General features: G+C 33.5%; 2 protein-coding genes and 1 pseudogene across 2 annotated transcripts; 1 reads left to right on the forward strand and 2 right to left on the reverse strand.

Annotated features, from left to right (window-relative positions):
* Positions 1–634: 634 nt before the first annotated feature.
* LOC149899002 (adenosine deaminase-like) lies at positions 635–2,189 on the reverse strand. The gene has a single exon (XM_090114375.1). It carries the CDS (start codon positions 2,130–2,132, stop codon positions 642–644), a length of 1,491 nt encoding a protein of 496 aa, XP_089970501.1. The 5' UTR covers positions 2,133–2,189; the 3' UTR covers positions 635–641.
* A 1,858-nt stretch (positions 2,190–4,047) lies between these two features.
* LOC149899003 (adenosine deaminase-like) lies at positions 4,048–6,005 on the forward strand. The gene has a single exon (XM_090114500.1). It carries the CDS (start codon positions 4,238–4,240, stop codon positions 5,747–5,749), a length of 1,512 nt encoding a protein of 503 aa, XP_089970626.1. The 5' UTR covers positions 4,048–4,237; the 3' UTR covers positions 5,750–6,005.
* Positions 6,006–11,407: 5,402 nt separating this feature from the next.
* Positions 11,408–12,964, reverse strand: LOC149899004 (adenosine deaminase 2 pseudogene; annotated as a pseudogene).
* Positions 12,965–21,747: the final 8,783 nt, after the last annotated feature.

Consider the following 21,747-nt stretch of genomic DNA (forward strand, 5'->3'; position numbering starts at 1 on the left):
TGAGTGTGTGTGTTTGTAAATATGTAATTTATTTTTTGTGATTCATATTGATAAGGAAATACGTATTCGTCATTTTACTTTCATAATGTACATTTGTAGTGAAACATATATTTTTATTTGTTTCCAACCGATTGTAGTAGGTAAGTTTCGTCACTTAGTGGCCCAATTATGATATAAGTTTCTAGGTTCACATAGAAAATTCCATTGATAATAATGATATTTACTGTCTTCTCAATGATTAAGAAAATTATATCACAAGTAAAATAAGGATTATGGTGTTCAAAAAACACCACTAATATAAAGTATCTATAGAAAACAGATATAGTTAAATAAAATACCTACGTCTGTTAAAATACATCAAATACAAAGCAAATTCAGGACAATAACGAGTATTTGTATCTTGAATTGATTGGATCTGGAACCATTATAAGAATCCTATTTGCATTTCATAATCTATGTCTTGGGGTAGATTTTTTACTAACGTGTTATTTGACTATTTTGGATAAAATCGTGGCTAAAAGTAGGTTCAAAGCCTCAAAGGTTACCTGTTCTAAATGCTATTTTTACTGATTATTTATTATCTATTGGAATTTTTATTACACGATAATAAATAATAAGGTCTACTCACGGAATTATATTTATTAATACTTTGAACAGTTAAAATTAGTTATGAACTCGTTCCACCGGCGATTGAATTTATTTAAAGCAAGCGTTTTATCATTGTGATCTAAAGCACTGTATTTCAAAGAATTCAATGCGAGTTGCTTTAACAACCTCAAGTCTGACAAACGGCTAGCAACACCAACGAAAGCAACGTAGAAGTCATCAGATAACGGGTCTGCTTGCCAGATTCCTGGATCGTCACTTGATAGTACTACCGGCAAACCTTGGGCAATGAAAGTACTTAACGGATGGTTTCTAACATCACGCACTAACGCTAACACAGCGTTCGATATCACATTCACTTCTAAACCAATGTCGTTTTCAACAACCGCTTTCATGACCATCGGATGTTTGGGCAGCGCGTACGCGTGACCGATTCTTTTAGCACCTAATAGCACAGCGTCAACTAGATTTTCATCTGTGAAAGTTCCGTACCAATCCGTTTCACCTGCGTGGAAGAAGAAGTTGAAATCTTTCGCAACAGCACTTAATTGCGGAATGAATTCTACTATAGGACTCCCCACATCCTCTTGACCAACTAGATCGAAGCCAGCGAAGAATTCAGGCATGGTATCTTTTATCCTGAAAGCTAGATTTAGATATTCGTCCAATTTAACGCGATCGATATTCCTCGGTGGCGCGTATATTAGCTTAGCTCCGATAAAGTCTGGGTAATCTTTCATAAAACGTCTATATGCCTTCTGATATGTTTTTGCGGTAATTATAGGGTCATATACCGTTCCATCCAATTCGTATAAGTTTAACAAGATGCTTCGCACTTCGACATACATTATATTGTCTTCTCTGAACGTTTTCAAAACGTCATAAAAGTATTGCTCCCAAACAGGTCGGTAGGCCATCATAGGGGCAACAGTTACGAAGTAGCCAGTGAACGCGCCCCACACTTCTTTGATACTCGGGTAGATAATATCAGGATCATCGACGCATATTGAGAAGTATTTCAGCAGATCAGCGTCAAATTTTGTTACGTTCTTGGAAGAAAATCTCGCGTCTTTCATCAGCTGCCATCCGCACGATGAATCAGGCGGTGCGTGTGAAAACTTTAACTTTAATTGATCATTTCGAAAACAAACGTATAGATTGTCCATGTATGTTATATTCAGGACGTAATCAGGGTCCAATATACCCATATCGTGAATATGCAAAGCCGCTCCTTTCGGTATGTCTCGTATTATCTTGAAAACTTTGGATTTCCTTATTTCATCTTTGTACGAGAAGTAATGTCGTGAGAAATTATAATATTGCGGATTAGCAAAGCCATAATCCACTTCTCTGAACTTGTGCTGCATCAGGCAGTTATTGACGAGAGTTTCTTTATCTGTGAGGATTATTTTACCTCCTATTGATAGTCTCGATTCATCGCGGAGTAATTGAGCTCGTCTCGTTTGATAGTCTTCTGTTGCAAGACAGATCGTGAATAAACAAGTGAATGGTAATAATAAGCGCATGGTTATGTTTGAGTGGAGTATTGTCCGCGTGGACGCCGGGCGGACACTGGCGTGCCGGGGTAATCGGCCTCAGCCCTCAACGTATGATTAGTATTATCAATGTTGTGATTAAATTCAGGATGTTGTTTTTGAGCACGCTTTGAAATATTGAATGCATTTTTGACGAATATTTTTCTATGTCTGCCGTTCTTGTGAAGATTGAAAATTTAGTATCGTGTTTTTATTTTGTGAAGTACGATTAATAAAAAATAGACTAATTTGAGCTGAACGGAGCAAAATTGTCAAAAGCCATTCAAATAAATTGACTAGGAATCCAAAATACACAGTATTTATAGAAATAGTTTTGTTTATTTAGATGGTTGACATTTATTAATACTAATTATCTCTTCAGATGATGGCACTTTATTATCATTCAATTCATGCTCTGCATTTCCATTTCGAGTACCTACCGATATAACTTTGTTACGCAATAAAGAGACAAATGCCCTATAATTCAGATATACTTGACAGATTCTATCTATTCAGATTTACTTTGACTCTTTGAAATTAAATATAGACAGATTAAAAATTGTTATGACGACCATTCTAGATAAAAATTTGAATCGTCAAAACAGGAAGTGTCGTCGTGTTTATTTATTATAGATGATATTAAAATTTCAGTAAATTTAAGTTTCACTGGAGACCTGCGGCAGGTCTACTTTACCTTTTAAATAACCATTTTACTCGTTAGTTCGTCATTTAAAAATCCTTTATTTCTCTTTAAAAGACCCAGCATTTTGCATTCTATGTGGCAAAAGCTAATTTACTGCAGCTCGAGTAAAACGACTAAATTTAAACAACTTTAAGTACCCACGTAATTAAAAATGAAAAAAAGATCTTTTTTAAGAGCAGCCGAAACGATCTCGCATAATGCCCGCAATTTCTATAGCCGTTTTAAACGATGAAATTTACTAAAACTCACTCGGTACTGGTGTAAATTACAGCTAGCGGCGTCTAAAAGGGGTTTCGTTTTCAAAGCAACGCTATAAAGAAACTAAAAAATAAATCTGAAAAGAAATAAAGGCCGTCTCATCCGCCATGCTGATTTTATGCAACGAAAAGGGTTGGGGAAGGTTTAAGTGGCACTTTAACATAGAACCGCCCCGTTGTACGCATTCGTTGCGAAAAAGAAAAAATATGGCTGCGACACACTAGTCGCGTATGATATTGGGATGTTTCGATGGCTGGAGTCACCTCGCTTTAATCTCCAAATTGCTCATTCAAGTTATGGATGACACCCCTTAAATATTCCCGACAATGGCTTTCTGCGCTTGTGATTTTGGATTGTTCTCGGATGCGGGACGAGCTGTTTACTTCTAGAGGATAATTGTTAGAGTGAGAGCTTAATTATTATATACCATGATGTTCCATAAGGCCTGATGTGCCGAGTATGAAACATATTATTGCAAATTTAAAATACATTGAATTCTTCAAAAAAGAAAAATTATTTAGTAATCTGTTATAATATGTGAATTGAAAGGCTAATCTGCTTCAGTAAAAAACAGTTTATAGGTAATTTTGAACTCATTTAACGTGGACAAAATCGTAGTCTTTGCCTAGCTTGCAGCATCAAGATAAGTAGATGAGCAAACATCTACTAAATTTATAATTTATTAAAAGTAATGACAACACAAGCAAATTTATTAATACCCACAAGCGTGATAATTATGAATAAGTCATCATTCATATTCATAATTCAATGAATGGACGCATTGTTTGCTCGTGGAACAAGTCGACAGTCGTATTAATGTTCAACTAGTTAGAGCGGAGATCAGCCACTTGCATGTATTGATAAGCGATAATGAAATAGTAAGCATTCGCTCGTTTACTATCAACATAATCCCAAATGTATTTGCCGATAAAGTTTTCGATTACTTCTTACGTTACGTAGATTACATTCGGCACGTTTATCTAGTGATTTAATACATATTCAATCGACTACTCGTATTGTTGTTACTGCATCGTCAAGGTGCTAATTTTCCTTCGATACAGCTTTGTTATTGCAACCTTGCACTCGATAAGTTTAACTTATAAGTAGTTTCGGACGTTGAGTAATTCCAATAACAATGACAATGTGGACGGTGGTCGTGTTCTCTGTGATATCGATTTTGGTGCCAGTGAAATCAGATTTAACATTGGAAAATGCTTTGAGTGAAAGGGACACGTTAATAAAAAAGGAGATAAACATGATGATCGGAAGTAATATAAGCTTGGATGACACAGAGGAACAGGCGAACGAAATTATAATGAATTTGAAAACAACAGAACTAGACTACGGATTCGCGAATCCCCAGTTTTACAATTTTTCCAAACATTTCTTCGAATATAAAGATGTAGTGAAGAAGTCTGCATTATACAAAATTATTAAACAAATGCCTAAAGGTGCTGTATTGCATGCCCACGATACAGGCATTTTAAGCCCAGATTATGTATTAGCACTAACGTATTGGAAAAATTTGTATGTGTGTTTTGAAGAAAATCACCTGCATTTATTGTTTTCAAGCGATACACCTGATGTTGATTGTACGACTCAATGGCAACTCATGAAAAATGCTCGATATTCTTCGGGAAATATTGAAAAGTTCGATGCTGAGCTTAGAAAATATTTTACGCTTCTAACCGATAAACCCAACGAAACTTATAGTGATATCAATTTGGTGTGGAGTAAGTTTGCTCAGTATTTTATTGTGAGTACTTCTCTATTTACGTATAAACCAGTTTGGGAACAATACTTTTATGATACTTTAAAAGCTTTAAGAGAAGATAATGTTATGTATCTCGAAATAAGAAGCGTTCTGCCACATCTATATGACATAGATGGAAAAGTTTATGATGAAATAGAAACAGCAAGATCGTATAAAAAGGTCGTGGAAAAATTTATGGAGGATTATCCCGATTTCTTTGGAGCAAAACTTATCTATGCTCCATTAAGATCTGTAGATTCTAGAAGGGTAAATGGCTACATAAAAATTGCAAAGAAATTAAAAGAAGAATTCCCAGATTTCTTAGCCGGTTTCGATTTGGTTGGTCAAGAAGATTTAGGCACACCAACGAAAGATTTCTTAAAAGAATTGGTCAAAGAAAAAAATACATTTGATTATTTCTTTCATGCGGGTGAAACGAATTGGTACGGGATGAGTTCGGATGAAAATATAGTTGATGCAATCGTTCTGAACGCTCGGAGAATAGGTCATGCTTTTGCTCTGATCAAGCACCCAGTTTTAATAGAAGAAGTTAAAAAGAGAGATATTGCAATAGAAGTGAATGTTATATCGAATGCAGTGCTGAAGTTAGTTGAGGATGTCCGAAATCATCCGTTAGCTAGTTTTATAGCCCAGGGTCTGCCCGTTGTTATATCGAGTGATGACCCAGGTTTGTGGGAAGCAGATCCTTTATCTCATGACTTCTATGTGACGTTTGTTGGTGTAGCGAGTCGACACGCTGATATTAAGCTCCTTAAGCAGTTAGCACTTAATTCTATATATTACAGCACGTATAGAAATAAAGATAAAATGGTACATGAATTCGATAAGCGCTGGGCGAAGTTTGTACATAATGTAGTTAAGGGTCATTTGTAAATACAAAATTAATAACTACCTACTAAGTATAACATATCAAATTGTATGGTGATTAATGATAAGCTATTGTATGCTATTATTACCTGAATAAATTAATGATAACGCAAATCTCAGATAAGATATTCTAACTATCTATAAGTAGATACAAATTAGTTGTTACTTTGCTGTTACTAAGGTATGTTTTTTGCATATTTTTACTGTACGTTAATGAAATGAGCATGTACAAGATTCGTTAAAAACTTCTGTTGATAATTGAAAGTGGTTATTAAAGTTTTTGTTTTAAAATATGGCTTTTGTTTTAACAAATCTCGAAAAGGTAAAATCTTGTTTCCCACTTTACACATGTTTTGATGGTATCCGCTGCTCATTAAAATTTTTATTTTTATTAGAAAAAAAATTGTAACTAATAGAATCTTTTTACTCAATCGGTCGCTTAAAAATTGAACCAGTCGTTTCGAAGATTAACCTTCAAACATCAATTTTAATAATTGCTGTCCGCTATTATTTTCACACCACAAAATAGATGTTCAATTTTATTTAATTGTTTTAAAGTATAGTTTAATAGCTTTATTTAGCGACACGTGTGATAGATTAGCCGATTCTCTACGCTTTTGCACAAATTAGCTTGCATCACTGATCTTTAAGTCATCAGAAACGGTTGACAAACAGTTTGGTAATGACGGGTGACGACGCGGCACCTTTATAAATAAGCTTGCAACTACAAATATACAATACAGGGTGTCCCACTGTTGGTATACTAAGCTCAAAGGAGGTTATAATTTTGCATACGTTGAGTACGTAAAAAATACTTAAAAAATTCCAGACGCATTTTTTTTCAAATAGATGAATTCTTAGAACTCTTTGTGTACACCCCTAACAAGCAACCTGCTTAACTTTTCCACCCGCACGTGAGCTATCTTTTAAAATTGAGTTTTCACAGACAAAATGCCCACATTAGCGAAGCGCTATATGCCGGCTGCGCGAAATTAGAGAAGAAAACATGGATTTTAAGGAAAAATTTGTCAAAAATTTTTTAACGTAATTTTGTTGTTTAACTATTTTTTACGTGATCAGTGTATGCAAAACTACAAATCCCTTTACGCTTAGTATACCGATAGTGGGACACCCTGTATATAGATATTAGTAACTAAAATACAGTGTATTTTATCGAGCTTTCTGTCTTCATTGGCGTGAACAAAACTGACGCAGTTTTATACAAACTTACTTCACTTTTTAACCCTATAAGCCACAAGGACTAATGATATTTTCAAGATTCTTAGCACAGTTTTTTGGCACTACTGCCCAATAATAATTCTTAGGGCATTATAATTACAGTTTCTAGTCTTCCATTGACCATTGTTTTAATACATAGCTACTAGTTTTTTCGTTGTTCAAGGTGCATAGTTATAAATTCAACAGTCAACTAAACTTAAAAATATGAAATATTTTTGAATTGAAACTTCTTTAGCCTCGTTGAGAGTTGTATACGTAGTATATTATTATTAGTCTGTGGTTGAGAGTAATATTCCATGGTCGTGTCATGGCAATACCGTCACGTCATGGAGTAAGGCGACGATTTTGGAATCTTTGAATCTTGTCAATCAAGTTTCACTTCTGACACGTGTGCTTGGCACACACGATCTTTTTTTTTATACGACATTTTCGACAGCAAGAGCTGCAGGCATTTCTTTTATTTTGTATGGAAATCTTTATATCAGGTCAGTAGTTCTTTATCGTAAGTATGTATAATCTTACGGATTAAAGTTTTAAATTTGGACATTTATCTTAAACTTATCAAATATATATCGACGATGAAGTATCAATACCTCCTAACTAACATTTTAGCGATTTTCGTTTTATAGCATTTTCGTACTTAAAATAGAGTAATACATAGGCCCATAAAGGTCATTTCTCTGTAAACAGTCAATTTGAGCAAATATTAAAGTGTAGCAATACCTTATAACAAAAGTTGCGTCATTTTTGCTGGCAATATATTCTAACTACACCCTGAAGCGTCCGCTCTATGTTTTTAAGCACGCTTTCCTTGGGCTCATTTACAGTTTATTCCTGGGTTAAGAGTTTGGCATGCTTTCAAACCAAGAAGAAAGTATTCTAACACGTGCTTCTCCATCAAACTCAACAAACCATCGAAAAATTGCCATTCTTGATGAGTTTCTTGGTGCTTTTCCAAAACTACCATCGCATTATGCGCGTAAAGATACCAACAAATTGTTCGTAGAGTCAATTAAATTACTAAGCATTGTACATGTTACTTACTGGTTTGACGAAACAGCTGCTGACCTGACGTCTAGCACTTTTGTTTCGTTTGTAATTAATTACCTGGAAAAGCATTGTGTTAGCCAACAGCTGCCTATTATTATATTTTCTCCCAAATGCACTTACCAAAATCGCAACGCAGTTATGTCGAACGCACTGTTATATTTTACTAAAAAGTATAATATTACTATAACTCAAAAGTTTTTAGAACCAAATGGAATGCGATTCAGTTCATAGCACCATTGAACGTCAACTTATAATAATATACGGTCATTTCTCCGCAACTCGAGGTCAAGCGCCTATTTTGCGTGAGAGAGGGAGGTGGGGGAAACCAGCTAAAACTGAAACCACCCGAGCACATGAAGCCAAGCAGCTTGTGAGGGCTGCCGAAGGCTTCAGGGAGACCCCAGGTGTCTTGCCCTGTACTCCGCAACCCCCGTACATGATGACGTGGGATGCCGTTTCCTCGGACGCCATGCATGCTCTACATAGCGGACTGTCTGTGATCCCTAAATTAAAGAGATGTTTGTTGAAGGGGCCGTGCCCTGTGAGGGTCCCTGTTATTACACGTAGTTGCACTCTGCGTAGGTTGAGAATCGGACGTGCAAGTCTAGAGTCAATGTTTGGTAGGGCTTCTCTGGCATGCTTGCAGTCAGATCTGCTTGAACATTCTGCTTTTTGTGCAGTGCTAGTGAGCTGGGTAATCATCAGCCGGATCCAGCTTGCAGGTAGCGGTATAATTGGAAAAGGTCCCATGACCGGTGTTTCAGATGCCCTTCTGGCTAATATGTCAGCAGCATCGTTTCCTCATGAGTTACTGTGTCCTTTTATTCATTGTAGTACTAGGGACTTTCCCAGATCACATACCTACCCTAGTTAGGGCTAGGTAACACTAGAATTAACCCTGAAGTGATTTCATGGCTTTTGATTGCCATGAGTGCTGCTTTGCTATCCTATACTTTGCATATGATAGGATCCGAATCGAAAAGTTTTTACATTCCTTTGATTATGGCTAAAGCTGCAAGTAGAAGTCCTAGGCATTCAGCCTGAAATACTGTATTACGGGGTCCCAAGGGGTGCGAGATGTTAATGTTTAGGTCCTCAGAGAAGACCCCAGCACCCGTGCCATTTTCAGTCTTGGACCCGTCCGTGAAGATGAGTAAATCTTCGACGCTGTTGTGCTCTGACGTGTGTTCACGTAGTATCTTATATTTCTTGACTTGAACGCCAACTTACGAACAAAGAAATTTACGTTCCAAGTGATTATGCCACTATAACCAAAGCAGCAAGAAAATCTCGTCCATATGAAGTTGAACAAATTGAAATAATATTTTATATTAAAACCACTATCTTCGAGCATAATCACGTGTATTGACAGGATTTTAAATCAACATTTTACTATAATATTGATACAAAAACCTAATATTAAAATAAAAAAATGTTGTAATCTTTAGAACAATTTCTTCTAAGTATATTGGCAATAAATTGTATCTAAAAAATACGGCTTCCTGTTTAAATACAATTACAAGCAATATCTAATATCTGCATGTTTTTTTTAAAAAGCTGTGAAGTTACATTTCATAAATGATTCCATGATATCTAATAGCCTTTGATAATGAACGTAAGCTAAAATAATAATTAAAAACGGTAACGAAAAAGAAATAAAACGTTTTTTTTATCTACTGAAAAATGTAGTTTTTGTAGTTAGCATATATTGACACTTCATCGTCGATATAATAAATTCCTACCAACATGTAGATGTGTCACCGTCGCGTGGGTGATAATAATTCGTAACTGGTCGCTTTGGAGATAGATAGTAAAAAAAAATTGGGTTAGTGAATACTGAATAGTAAAGTGGTCAGCGGATCACAGATAAAACAAGAAAGAATCAGTCGAAATTCTGACAGCTTAATCTTTGTTAAGGCGGTTCTAGCATATATTATTTACTAGCTGTGCTCCGCGGTTTTACCCGCAGTGCTGAGAGCTGCGAGATGATATATTATAGCCTATAAGCCTTCCTCGATAAATGGGCTATCTGACACCGAAATAATTTTTCAAATCGGACCAGTAGTTCCTGAGATTAGCGCGTGCAAACAAACAAATAAACTCTTCAGCTTTATAATGTTAGTATAGATTCTAAAATGTAGATATGAACTATTAAATGTTGAGACGTGTGTAACTAATTAAGCAGTGTTCACACGTTGCGCGTCAGTTGTCATTGCACGCTCATTAAATGCGTGTTTGACGCTTAAAATTAAAATATATAAAACTAGTTGTGTCCTGCGGTTGTAGCCGCATTGCTACGTTCATATTGGTCTTAGCCTGATGAAATATAGCATGAAGCCTTTTTCGATAAATGGGCTATCTACCTACTGAAACAAAAAATAATAAAAAAATAATTATTCAAGCAATCACTAATTAATAAGCGATGATAATTAATTTCAACTTCCCACACTTGCATGGTACAAAATAAAACCTACATTCTCCGGAAATTACAAATTCTCCCTTCAAATATCACTTCAATTATTAGTGTCTCCATTGCAGCGTGAAGGAAGATCAATAGATATCGTAAATATTATCACATTTAAACGATATATTAATAAGGTGATAATAAACACAATAAAACGTTCACCATCATCACCGATTGTCACCGATAAGTGTACAAAGTTTGAATTAAATCTGGCCACATAAAGTGGGTCATAATTGAGTCTTTATAAACGTGAAGCTAATAAAATCGTGTGAAAATTACCTACTACCTAATGTATTAATTGATAAAGATTTGGGAAAATGTATTCCTTGATCTACATACTTTTATTTAAAACAATTCATTCGTCGCCATTTATAATTATTGGTGAAAGAAATTGTGATTTATGAGCTACACAATCTGTGTATGAAATAAATTAAATTAATTTGTGCACGTGCTCTTGTTGTGTATGTTGGTATTATCTCTATTATTATTTAATTGTTATTCAACGAAATTTCCTGCCTAGATGAGGATAAATACAGTACCTACCTAGTACTGGAGATAAGCTTTTCATGCACAGTAATAAATCATTTTAATGTTATATTACTAATGAAATAAAATAAAATGATCAAACAGTACCTACCCTTATGAAAAAAATTTGGTACCTATATCTAAATAAGATTATCTAAATATTGAGTAACAAAAACGATCGTTCAGCATGATACTTTATCATAATATTAAATGATAATAAATACTACTGATTGTCATAATTATTATGTTTATTTTGGGCATTTGTTCACAATCACTTAATTATCTATCTATTTAATTATTATTAATTATGGCTTCTAGAATTATATTTACATTTCTACATTATATTTACACGATTATACTTAATACTTAATAGGTGCGTAACGTATTTACTTTAATCCATCCATCGTTATCACATTTTCTATGAATTCTTGCCAGTTTTTATGGAACAGTCGGAACAATGACGTCTTACCTCTATCATCTAGCGCACTGTATCTTATTGAATTGATCACTAATTGTTTTAGCATTCTCAAATCTGCCTTCTTGCTCGCAACACCCACAAATGCTACGTAAAAGTCATGCGACATGGGATCTGCGTCCCACGCACCGGGATCATCACTGGATAGAACTATAGGCATACCATCAGCTAAATAAGTTGCTAGTGGATGGTTCCGCACATCACTCACTAAAGACAACACTATATTCGAAATCACATTAATCTCAATCGCTATGTCTCTTTGCTTCACCAATGTCATAAGAGCCGGGTGCTTTATAAGGGCTAACCCGTGCCCTATACGTTTTGATCCAAGCAGGATAGCGTCAACTAAATTATCATCTGAAGACGTCCCGAACCAGTTTGATTCACCAGCGTGGAAGTAAAAATCGACGTCATCCTGTGCTTCTGCTAATAATGGCAGGAAATTCACTAACGGCTTCCCTAAATCCTCTTGTCCGACTAAATCGAGGCCAGCGTAAATGTCGGGCAGTTCTTTCTTTATTTGCCGCGCTATGTTGATAACCGACTGCATTTGCGTCATGTTCCGATATCGTCGATGTGTAACAATCAATTTTACGCCTATAAAATCGGGATGTGTTTGTTTAAACTTCTTCGCTACTCGGTCAATAAGACGCGGCAAGTACATTGCGTCGTGAACTTTTCCATCCAGTTCATATAATTTGGACAAGCCACTTCTTAATTCCATATATCTTACGTTGTCATTGTAAAACTCTTGTAAACCTTCATATATGTATTTCTCTCTCACGGGCCTGTATGACATTAGAGCCTTTATAGAATGGCATACTTTATTGAATCTCTTCCAAGTGTAATTGATATCTCTATTCATTTCGCTTTCGTCATCCGTGTACATTGTGAAGTGTTTCCTGAGCTCCGCGTCGAAGGTAGCAACATCGTCGGAAGCGTTCCTTAATTCGCTCAAAAGGTGCCACTTATACGGGCAAGGTCGTTGGGGAGTCGTTACTGAGAATTGTAAATCTAAATAGCCAGCGGCGATACAAGCATATAAGTGGTCCTCGTACGTCAGCTCCATTACTCGATCGGCACTCAACATGAGGGAGCTGTGAACGTGCAGCGCGCCGCCCTTTGGCATCTTTCGTATGATCTGATACACTTTTGACTTTTCAATTTGGTGTCTATATTTAAAGTAGTGCTTTGAGAAGTTGAAATATTGCGGATTATCGAACGATTCCTGTACCTCTAAGTGCTTCCAGTGCATGAGTATATCGTTCGCAATATTCTCTTCATCGGTGAGGCGCAGTCTGCCTCCCACTTGCATCTCGAACTCTTCATCAAGTATGTTCTGTCGTTCAATGTTGTATTCGTACAATGATCGCGCCATTAATGTTTTCCCAAATATAGAGCACAACATGAAATAGATTAAGATAAACATGTTATGGCCAGTTATCGGCGCGAGGGTCACTAGTTGACTTTGGTCTCAGTCACTGACTGAGTTATGAGTGGATCACTTGATATTTATATAGACGTTAACTATCCCAATAATTTCTCGAATTAAGCAATACGTCGACGATAACAATAATATATTAGAACTGGTAACTGACGTATTAAAAACTAAATAGATGATTTGCATTGTCACCCAGACTTATCTTACAAGATGACAAATTCGTTTAATTTTTTTTCGAATTACATATTTACATAATTTAGATCTCATTTACGTTCAAAATTATGCGTGATCCATTAAATATGCATTTCAAGATATAATCTTTACCAAGAATACATTTAATATTTTCTTATTTTTTTTTATTGAAGTGTTTCAAATAATCTGCTAATTACTAATGTCTCGTTTTTATATACATATTTACATCTAATATACTGCATTCATCTATTTCTAGCTTTCAAGGTAGGTAAATAAAAGATTGCAAAACTATATAGACCGGGATCCCTCGCCCTTTTTCGTAAGTGATTACTAACAAGCTAAATTTTCGTCAGTAGCTTCATTTTGACGAGACGCCCAACATTAGCTAGTACAAAAATTTCGTAAGTGGTAGCTAACAGGGGTAATGAGAACATAATTTGTTGATTTAGTGGTTATCAAAAATTCATTACTAACTGGTTTTTTTATTTATAATTCTTATAATAATAATCTAAATTAGCCGAAAAAATATTTGTCCTACAAAATGCTAGGTTTGATCAACGAGGTCCCATTTTTGCAACATGTACTATTTACGAGGTCATGAAAAATTATTACTAACCAGCTGATTTTTTTTTTGTTGGTTAGTTAATAATTATATAATTTAACGCCCACATTGTCCTACACATTACGTGGAACGTTTTTCTAGTCCTAGACTCCTAAGTTGTCCATACCACAGGACCATTTTTTTTATTAGTAACTGTAGGACAAAAGTATCACGTGATACATTAGTGTGTTTTTTATCCGAATAAAACAATGTCCTACAAAAAAACTGGTATGCATCCGTAGTCCTACAATAATCGTAATTTTCCTTTTTCCTATGTGCCACATGAGGTAAAGTGAAAATATATTTATTGAAATAAATCAACTTTATTATGTAACATACATGAAAAAGTAGATATTTTTATATAAAAAAGTAATTAATTTTCATCTGACTCATCAGAAAAACATTCATCCTCACTACTGGCATCACTCTCCTCATCTTCATCAGTATCTTCTTCATTCTGATCTTCCGTGGTATCTAAATCTGTAATAATATGAAAAAATTAATTAATGTCGCCGAAAAATTAAAAACCAAATTTCAATAATATTAATAGGGTACCTTGCAATTGAGAAGATAATTCTTCAAAGGATGGGCTTTGAGGACCATCAAACCAATAATACTCGTATTTACCATCAATTATTGTCCATCCATAATTTCAGGAGATCGTCGTTCAATAAACAAAAAAAAAATTATTTTAGTCCCAACTGTTTAGTTTTCATATGTTACCATACAAAATTTTTATCATTCACGGTTTCGGAGTTATTCAGAGAGAACTACAAAAATAAAAAAATTTCAACAATTTAGCTTCCTTTAAAAAAAGTCTGTGAGTTTGAAAACTTTTTTTTCGAAATTTCACCTCATTGATTTGTTAAAAAATTTGATACTTCTTAGTTTGCTAAACATTTTTTATGAGCAGATCCGAAAAGTAGACACTTAAGACAACAATTTGCTTTTTTTTTAAGTGTACGACCATGTGCTTTTTTAGATTTACGCTCTGTGGAAAATCATCAAAAACAATTGGGCATTTCCAAATATAATTGTGCTCTCTGACTCTCAATGGAGAAAATGAGAAGCACGCGGTTAAATTAACTTCTGTATTAAGAAGGGTTTATACTTGTTTCTTCATTGCATCCGTTGAGATAAATAGTAAGGTCCTTGTTGCACTTGAACGATAAATGCAAATTTTGTCTTTAAAATACTCTTAAACATTTTTATTTGTTTAAGAGCATTTTATGGACAAACTGAACGATAAACCCTTCTTAAATGTATATATATATTTATATATTATACTTCAAAATTTTTAGTAAAATATGTAAAGCACAATGTACTTTGTAAAATTATTGTTTACAAAAAAAAATAGCTATAATTTTATCATGCTTTTTATATAATTATGTGAAAACTTCTACTTAATAAATTATTTATCATATAGGGTAAAACACCCAGTAGCTGCTCAGCGATCAGTAACTGCTTACTCCATGTATTTGTATATCTATATTCATATATATAGATATACAAATTCCTGAGCAACGGCTGCGTGCTTTACCTTATTTTGAAAATAAAATTAAAAAATATTCAATCGACTTACCGTTGATAACACAAATATTGAGATTTCACTCTGAATTCCTTATAACAAGAGGAATGATACCCGATTATGTCGTCATTCCAATTTTCCGGTAATACGACATTACTATATTTATGTTTATGATGCTTTCGAGCAGACAAAAAAGTTCGACAAGAAAGCAAAATTTCTTGAGAAAATTTCTTGATCTCTTCGCGTTTCTCTCTAAAGCGAGGGTTATCACACAATACACTGCATAAAAAACACTCCATTTTTGCTGAGCAATTAAAAAAAAAATATAAGTTATTTCAGAGCATTTTCAGAGCGTCCAACACGTGGTCAACAGAAAAAAACAGCACGGTTATAGTCGGCTTCAGCATGGAGTAACTAAACACAGTACGCAGCATCGCGCGCATGCGTACTAATATAACTAAACTCCAATAGAAAAATGTACAGAATGAATAGATTTTTATTGTTATGAATTTCAAATTCCATGGAGGATCAGCAAAATATACCATGCAATTTGTAGGACAATGTGGGCGTTAAATTATATAATTATTAACTAACCAACAAAAAAAAAATCAGCTGGTTAGTAATAATTTTTCATGACCTCGTAAATAGTACATGTTGCAAAAATGGGACCTCGTTGATCAAACCTAGCATTTTGTAGGACAAATATTTTTTCGGCTACTTTAGATTATTATTATAAGAATTATAAATTAAAAAACCAGTTAGTAATAAATTTTTGATAACCACTAAATCAACAAATTATGTCCTCATTACCCCTGTTAGCTACCACAATCGAGCATTTTCGTAAAGGAAATTCTTGGGCGTCTCATTGAAACGAAGCTACTCACGAAGTTTCAACTTGATACTAATTATTTTTACATCTAGTATTTGTACTACAACCTAAGAGTGTCGGACTAGAAAAACGTTCCACGTAATGTGTAGGACAATGTGGGCGTTAAATTATATAATTATTAACTAACCAACAAAAAAAAAATCAGCTGGTTAGTAATAATTTTTCATGACCTCGTAAATAGTACATGTTGCAAAAATGGGACCTCGTTGATCAAACCTAGCATTTTGTAGGACAAATATTTTTTCGGCTAATTTAGATTATTATTATAAGAATTATAAATAAAAAAACCAGTTAGTAATGAATTTTTGATAACCACTAAATCAACAAATTATGTTCTCATTACCCCTGTTAGCTACCACTTACGAAATTTTTGTACTAGCTAATGTTGGGCGTCTCGTCAAAATGAAGCTACTGACGAAAATTTAGCTTGTTAGTAATCACTTACGAAAAAGGGCGAGGGATCCCGGTCTAATAGTTGCTATGGCAATATGACGTGAAAATATGCAATATAGTTTTCTAAGATATTCTATAGTTTCTCTCGAGATCTTTTCGATTGACCTTTCCAAACTTCTCTAGGCGAAAATTAAGTAATGATTGAAAAGTGAAAACACGAAGAATAAGCTGTAATCAGTAGGATATAATAATATATAATAATACCTTTCAAGTCTGAAATTAAGACCAGGAAACCGCAAAAAACATTCATCACACAGTGTGTCAAAAGAATACATATATATCTACGTACTCATATCTGCATATAAAGTATAAACATAATATACTTACTAAAAATATATCTACCTTAGCCTTTTTGTAGCGTCGTTGGATACAAATACATAAGTACCTACTAGGTATCTATATTTATATAGTTTGAAAACAATGCTGTTTGGCTAATCATCAAGAGGGTCATCGAAAATGTTGGATTTTTTAAACATTCATTTTTGTTGTGTTAATTTTATTATTCGGTATACCAGTTCTATTTTAACTTCCTTTTTTTCATCAAATATATTAGTTTGTCTATAAAACACAGGTTTTATAATATGTATAGGTATTCACTGTGGTATTCACAATTGTCTTAAACTATAATAACTTAATAAGCAATATTTTACTTAACCATGCATAACTACCTAACTACTTACATTATTTATTATTATGCATGCATGAGTTATTCATTCATTTTCTATTTAATTAAAACTAACATTTAAAATATTACAATAAGTATGCCGAATAATATTCTCTTTATATTATTGTAAATGCGAAAGTTTGTTTGTTTGTTTATAAAAAAACTCCGTCACGTAAAAACTGCTGAACTGATTTTCATGAAATTTGGCATACGCATAGAGTAACTAGGGTAGGTTTTTCCTACTGGAACGGTATTTTTGCCGGTTTTCCTTTGACTACGCGGGCGAAGCTGAACAAAAAGCTACTAAGAAAATATTATCTCCAAAAATGAAAAATTCAATTTGTATTATTTTTTATAATAATCGGTCTAAATCTCATTTTGCACTAATTTAAATATGTAGTAAAATCTATGATGATACCTACCTAAGTATACCTAAGTATAATATTTGTAAATACATAGGTACCTATAACTAAGATATGAAATGAATAAATAAGTATAAACCTGTGATAAACTTAATTGCCATAAAATTAATTAAGGTTGATGTTCCGACCGTCCCTCCATACATTTTTGATTACCTCTAAACACTTAACACAGACACTATTTCTTTAAAACTAATCATTTTATCACTTCTCTATAATGAAATGTGTGCGCGTTCGACCTTTTTAATCAATAATTTACAATATTTACTTAGAAAAACAACAGTAAAATACCGGAAAAATTTGACACTTCTACAGTAGTGTGCGTGACTTTTGCCAAGCGAAACACGACATAAAGCACGACATCTAGCGCATAGACTATATACTTATTACAGATCTAGCGCGTCAATGTCTAAACGAAAGGCGATGTTTAGACATTGACGCGCTAGATGTCGTGCATTCGCGTTCGTTATCTTATGCATAATGAGCATAATTCTAATAAATCAAAGTTCTGTGTAAAAATTGAGTAATTTCATTTCCAATCGTTCAAAGAAAATAACAATAAAATAAAATAAAACTAATGACCTTAGAAACTATGTTTTTTTTTATTTATTACTCATTATTGTTCGTCCGTCGTAGGTCTGTAAACTGTATTGTACACTGAAGGTAAATGGTACTGTAGGTACTTTAGTTCGGCGTCGTCGCTCGTCGGCTTGATATAAAATTACATTCTTGATTTCATTGACACGCGCTATGATTTGCGCGCGGAATTTCTTGTGTTGTGAATTTATTTTTGTATGCTATGCATTTTAATTGATTCAAATTGCAATGTTTCTCTAGTATGCATTTGAGACTATATTGTAAATTGTAATAATTGATCGTGGGTATAGTAATTAATTATTCTAATAACGCAATTAGTAATATATGTATTTTCGGTGGGATTCAAAACAAAAAATTGGCCCGTGATTTTTATGAAATTTCACCACATTGCAAATCACATCAATCATAGTTCATACACATGTATGACGAAAGTGATTAGTATTGTGGCTAACATTGACTCATCAGTTCATCACTGAAACCAGTGATAAATCAGTACCTATATCATATTGTGTTTGAATATTTTTAAACAATGATATAAGTATACAATTATTATAAATCGGTAAACTATCAAAGTAATCACAAACTTGCAAACATTGGTAAAATGTCCAGTACCTAGTTTATGAGCCTATTCATTACAATCAAACAAACAAACAAAGTTTTCCTCTTTATAATATTAGTGTAGACAAACACTATGAATACGATCACGAATGCAAATTCGGGGATTTTCTAATTATTGCTAAATAATAATTGAATTCGTTTTGAAATACTCTATAATTTTTAGTGTATAAATAGACATTTATAATGTGGTGCTCATTTTTTTTGTACTGCTAACGCTATTGTAGGTACCTATTTTCGTTGTTTTATTTCAAGTGAACACGGCCATACAATTTTGTCACGAGCCGCCTATGATTGTAGCACAGACTAATAATAATATACTATTGTAGGTACTTTTGTTAGGCTCCTTCGTCGTCCGCGTCGGCTCGAAAGTTCTTGATTTCATTGTCACGCGCTATGATTTGCGCGCGGATTTTCTTGTGTTGTGAATTTATTTTTGTATTATTATTATTTTTTATTTTTTTTTTTATTTTATTGATTCAAATAAAATATTTCACTAGTATGCATTTGAGACTATATTGTATTATGTATAATTTATCGTAGGTATAGTTATTCTTATAACGCAGTTATATTTTCGGTGGGACACTAATTTGACCCGTGATTTTTCTGAAATATCACCACGTTGCAAATCACATCAATCATACACACGTATGACGAAAGTATAGTGGCTATAATTGACTCATCAGTTCATCACTGAAACCAGTGATAAATCAGTATATCATATTTTATTGTGTTTGAATATTTTTTAAACAACGATATATACAATATTATTATAAATCGGTAAACTACCAAAGTACTTCCGAATTTTCAGACAGACAAACAAGTAGTTTGAACACGCAGTTTTCTTATACTAGTAGCAAAAATCAAAACCATAATATTATGTTTACCTACTATATTTTACTAAAAGTCGAGTGCGTCGAAATCGTAAATAATAATATGTTTTTCACCTTCCTGGTTATTTTCCCATAGTAAATAGTGTTTTAGGTTTGTTGTTGTAGGTAGGAATAATAATAATTATTCTTACATGTTGGTTATGAAATGTATATTGAAATAATTTACTTTTACAAATCATTAGTGATATAAGTTTTGAGTGAAAATGCTTGGATCAGCATAATATTATATGGTACTTCAAATACATGTTTTGATAAAAAAAACAATAGTGTAATAAAATAAAACTGCGTTTTATTGTAATCAATGTTGACAATTTTAAATTCCAAAATTATTGATCAACTAGCTGTGCCCGCGACTTCGTCCGCGTGGAATAGTGACTGTATAGTAGTTACTACTTAACTTTTATTGAGTAAACACGTACTACCATAAATAATTAAAAGAACTGTTAGTAAAATTTATGTTTAAACTGAGCTAAAAAATAAAAAATAAATGCCTAATTAATTGTTTACGTTTAATTTCTTTTCATATTATTTTTTAGGCACCAGGGTCGAGGGGAGCAAATTTATTTACCTTCCTTTCTTGTATGTGTGTTTTTAACAATGTATCGTGCAGCAACTGAGCGCCGAGACAAACGTCAAAACGCAAAGGAATAGAATCCGCTATCGATACTAATTAGTATCGATAGCGGAGTAGTCTTGGCCTGCTGATCAGCTTAATCGATACTCAGTTTTTATCAAATCCAGCATCAAATCCAAATCAGATCTTTACTGTCTCACGCATGTAGTAATTAATTACCGTTTAGACCATGCAATAAAAATTTAATTAAAAAACACCCAACGCAACGAATAAAAGTGCATAGAAAAAGGAATAAATAATTTCACAAACTTCCCGACGATCTTTAAAAATAAATACCATCTATACTGATATTATAAAGAGGAAATGTTTGTAATTATGTATGTATGGTTTTCACGCATAAACTACTGGAACGATTTCAAAAATTCTTTCACCATCAGAAAGCTGCATCTTCACTGAGCAAAATAGGCTAGGTTTTATCCCGGAAACGGCCGCAGGCGGAAAGCTAGTTTTAAATATTTATAAAAATAAAAAACAAAGTCATCGGGGCTGCCATGCCATCATTATCATAATACATATTATATCATATTTTTTAATTTTAAAGATCGTCGGAAAGTTTGTAAAATTATTTATTCCTAAAATTTTTTCTTCGTTGCGTTGGGTTTTTTTTATTAAATTTTCTTTTATAATTTAATTTTCTTATTTTCATGTAATATTTTCAAGTGAGCGAGACCGAGCTATCAATTCTACCTCCATATTACATTCCTACATCATATTGATATCTATAAGCTTTTTGCTCCTTGAAATCTTTTAAGTTGGGCCGTAACCGTGCACAAATTGCAATGGACCACAGTGGCAAAAGAAGTAGGAAGAAGGTATATTTAGGAAAAAAAATTGCCAAAATGCCTATGTGGCTATGAGTAGAGTTCAAAATTTCCAGGGTGTGGCTATCCTCTCGCTCCCATGTCCCCTCTTCTTTCACAGACTTCCCTTTCCACCCCTAGTAAATGGCAGAACCGATTTTGATGTAAACCATATCTAATTGTATCTATATATACACGTCATATCCTGTCGTTTGATGCTCCATTTGGTTTATTTATCCAACAACTGTCACCCCTAAAGTAGGACTGTTGATTTTTTTTTTTAATATCGGAGTTCGATATATCGAAAAAAATATCGAAATTTCGATATATCGGCTTTATTTAAAAAAAATCGTAAGTCAGCTCAAAAATGATTACACAATTTATAGTCTAGTAGATTTATTAAACAAATTAAATTATGAATGTACATAAGTAGAAGGTTATAGTTCTTGGTAATTACTTTTTAAATTTAAATAAGACAATTATGTATACCAATACCAATATTTTTCTGTAAGAGTTTTTAAAAAT

This window comes from Colias eurytheme, chromosome 21, assembly GCF_061535395.1.
Source record: "Colias eurytheme isolate Ceu_HAF_F1 chromosome 21, ilColEury1 Martin Lab GWU primary, whole genome shotgun sequence".
Taxonomy (NCBI): Eukaryota; Metazoa; Arthropoda; class Insecta; order Lepidoptera; family Pieridae; genus Colias; species Colias eurytheme.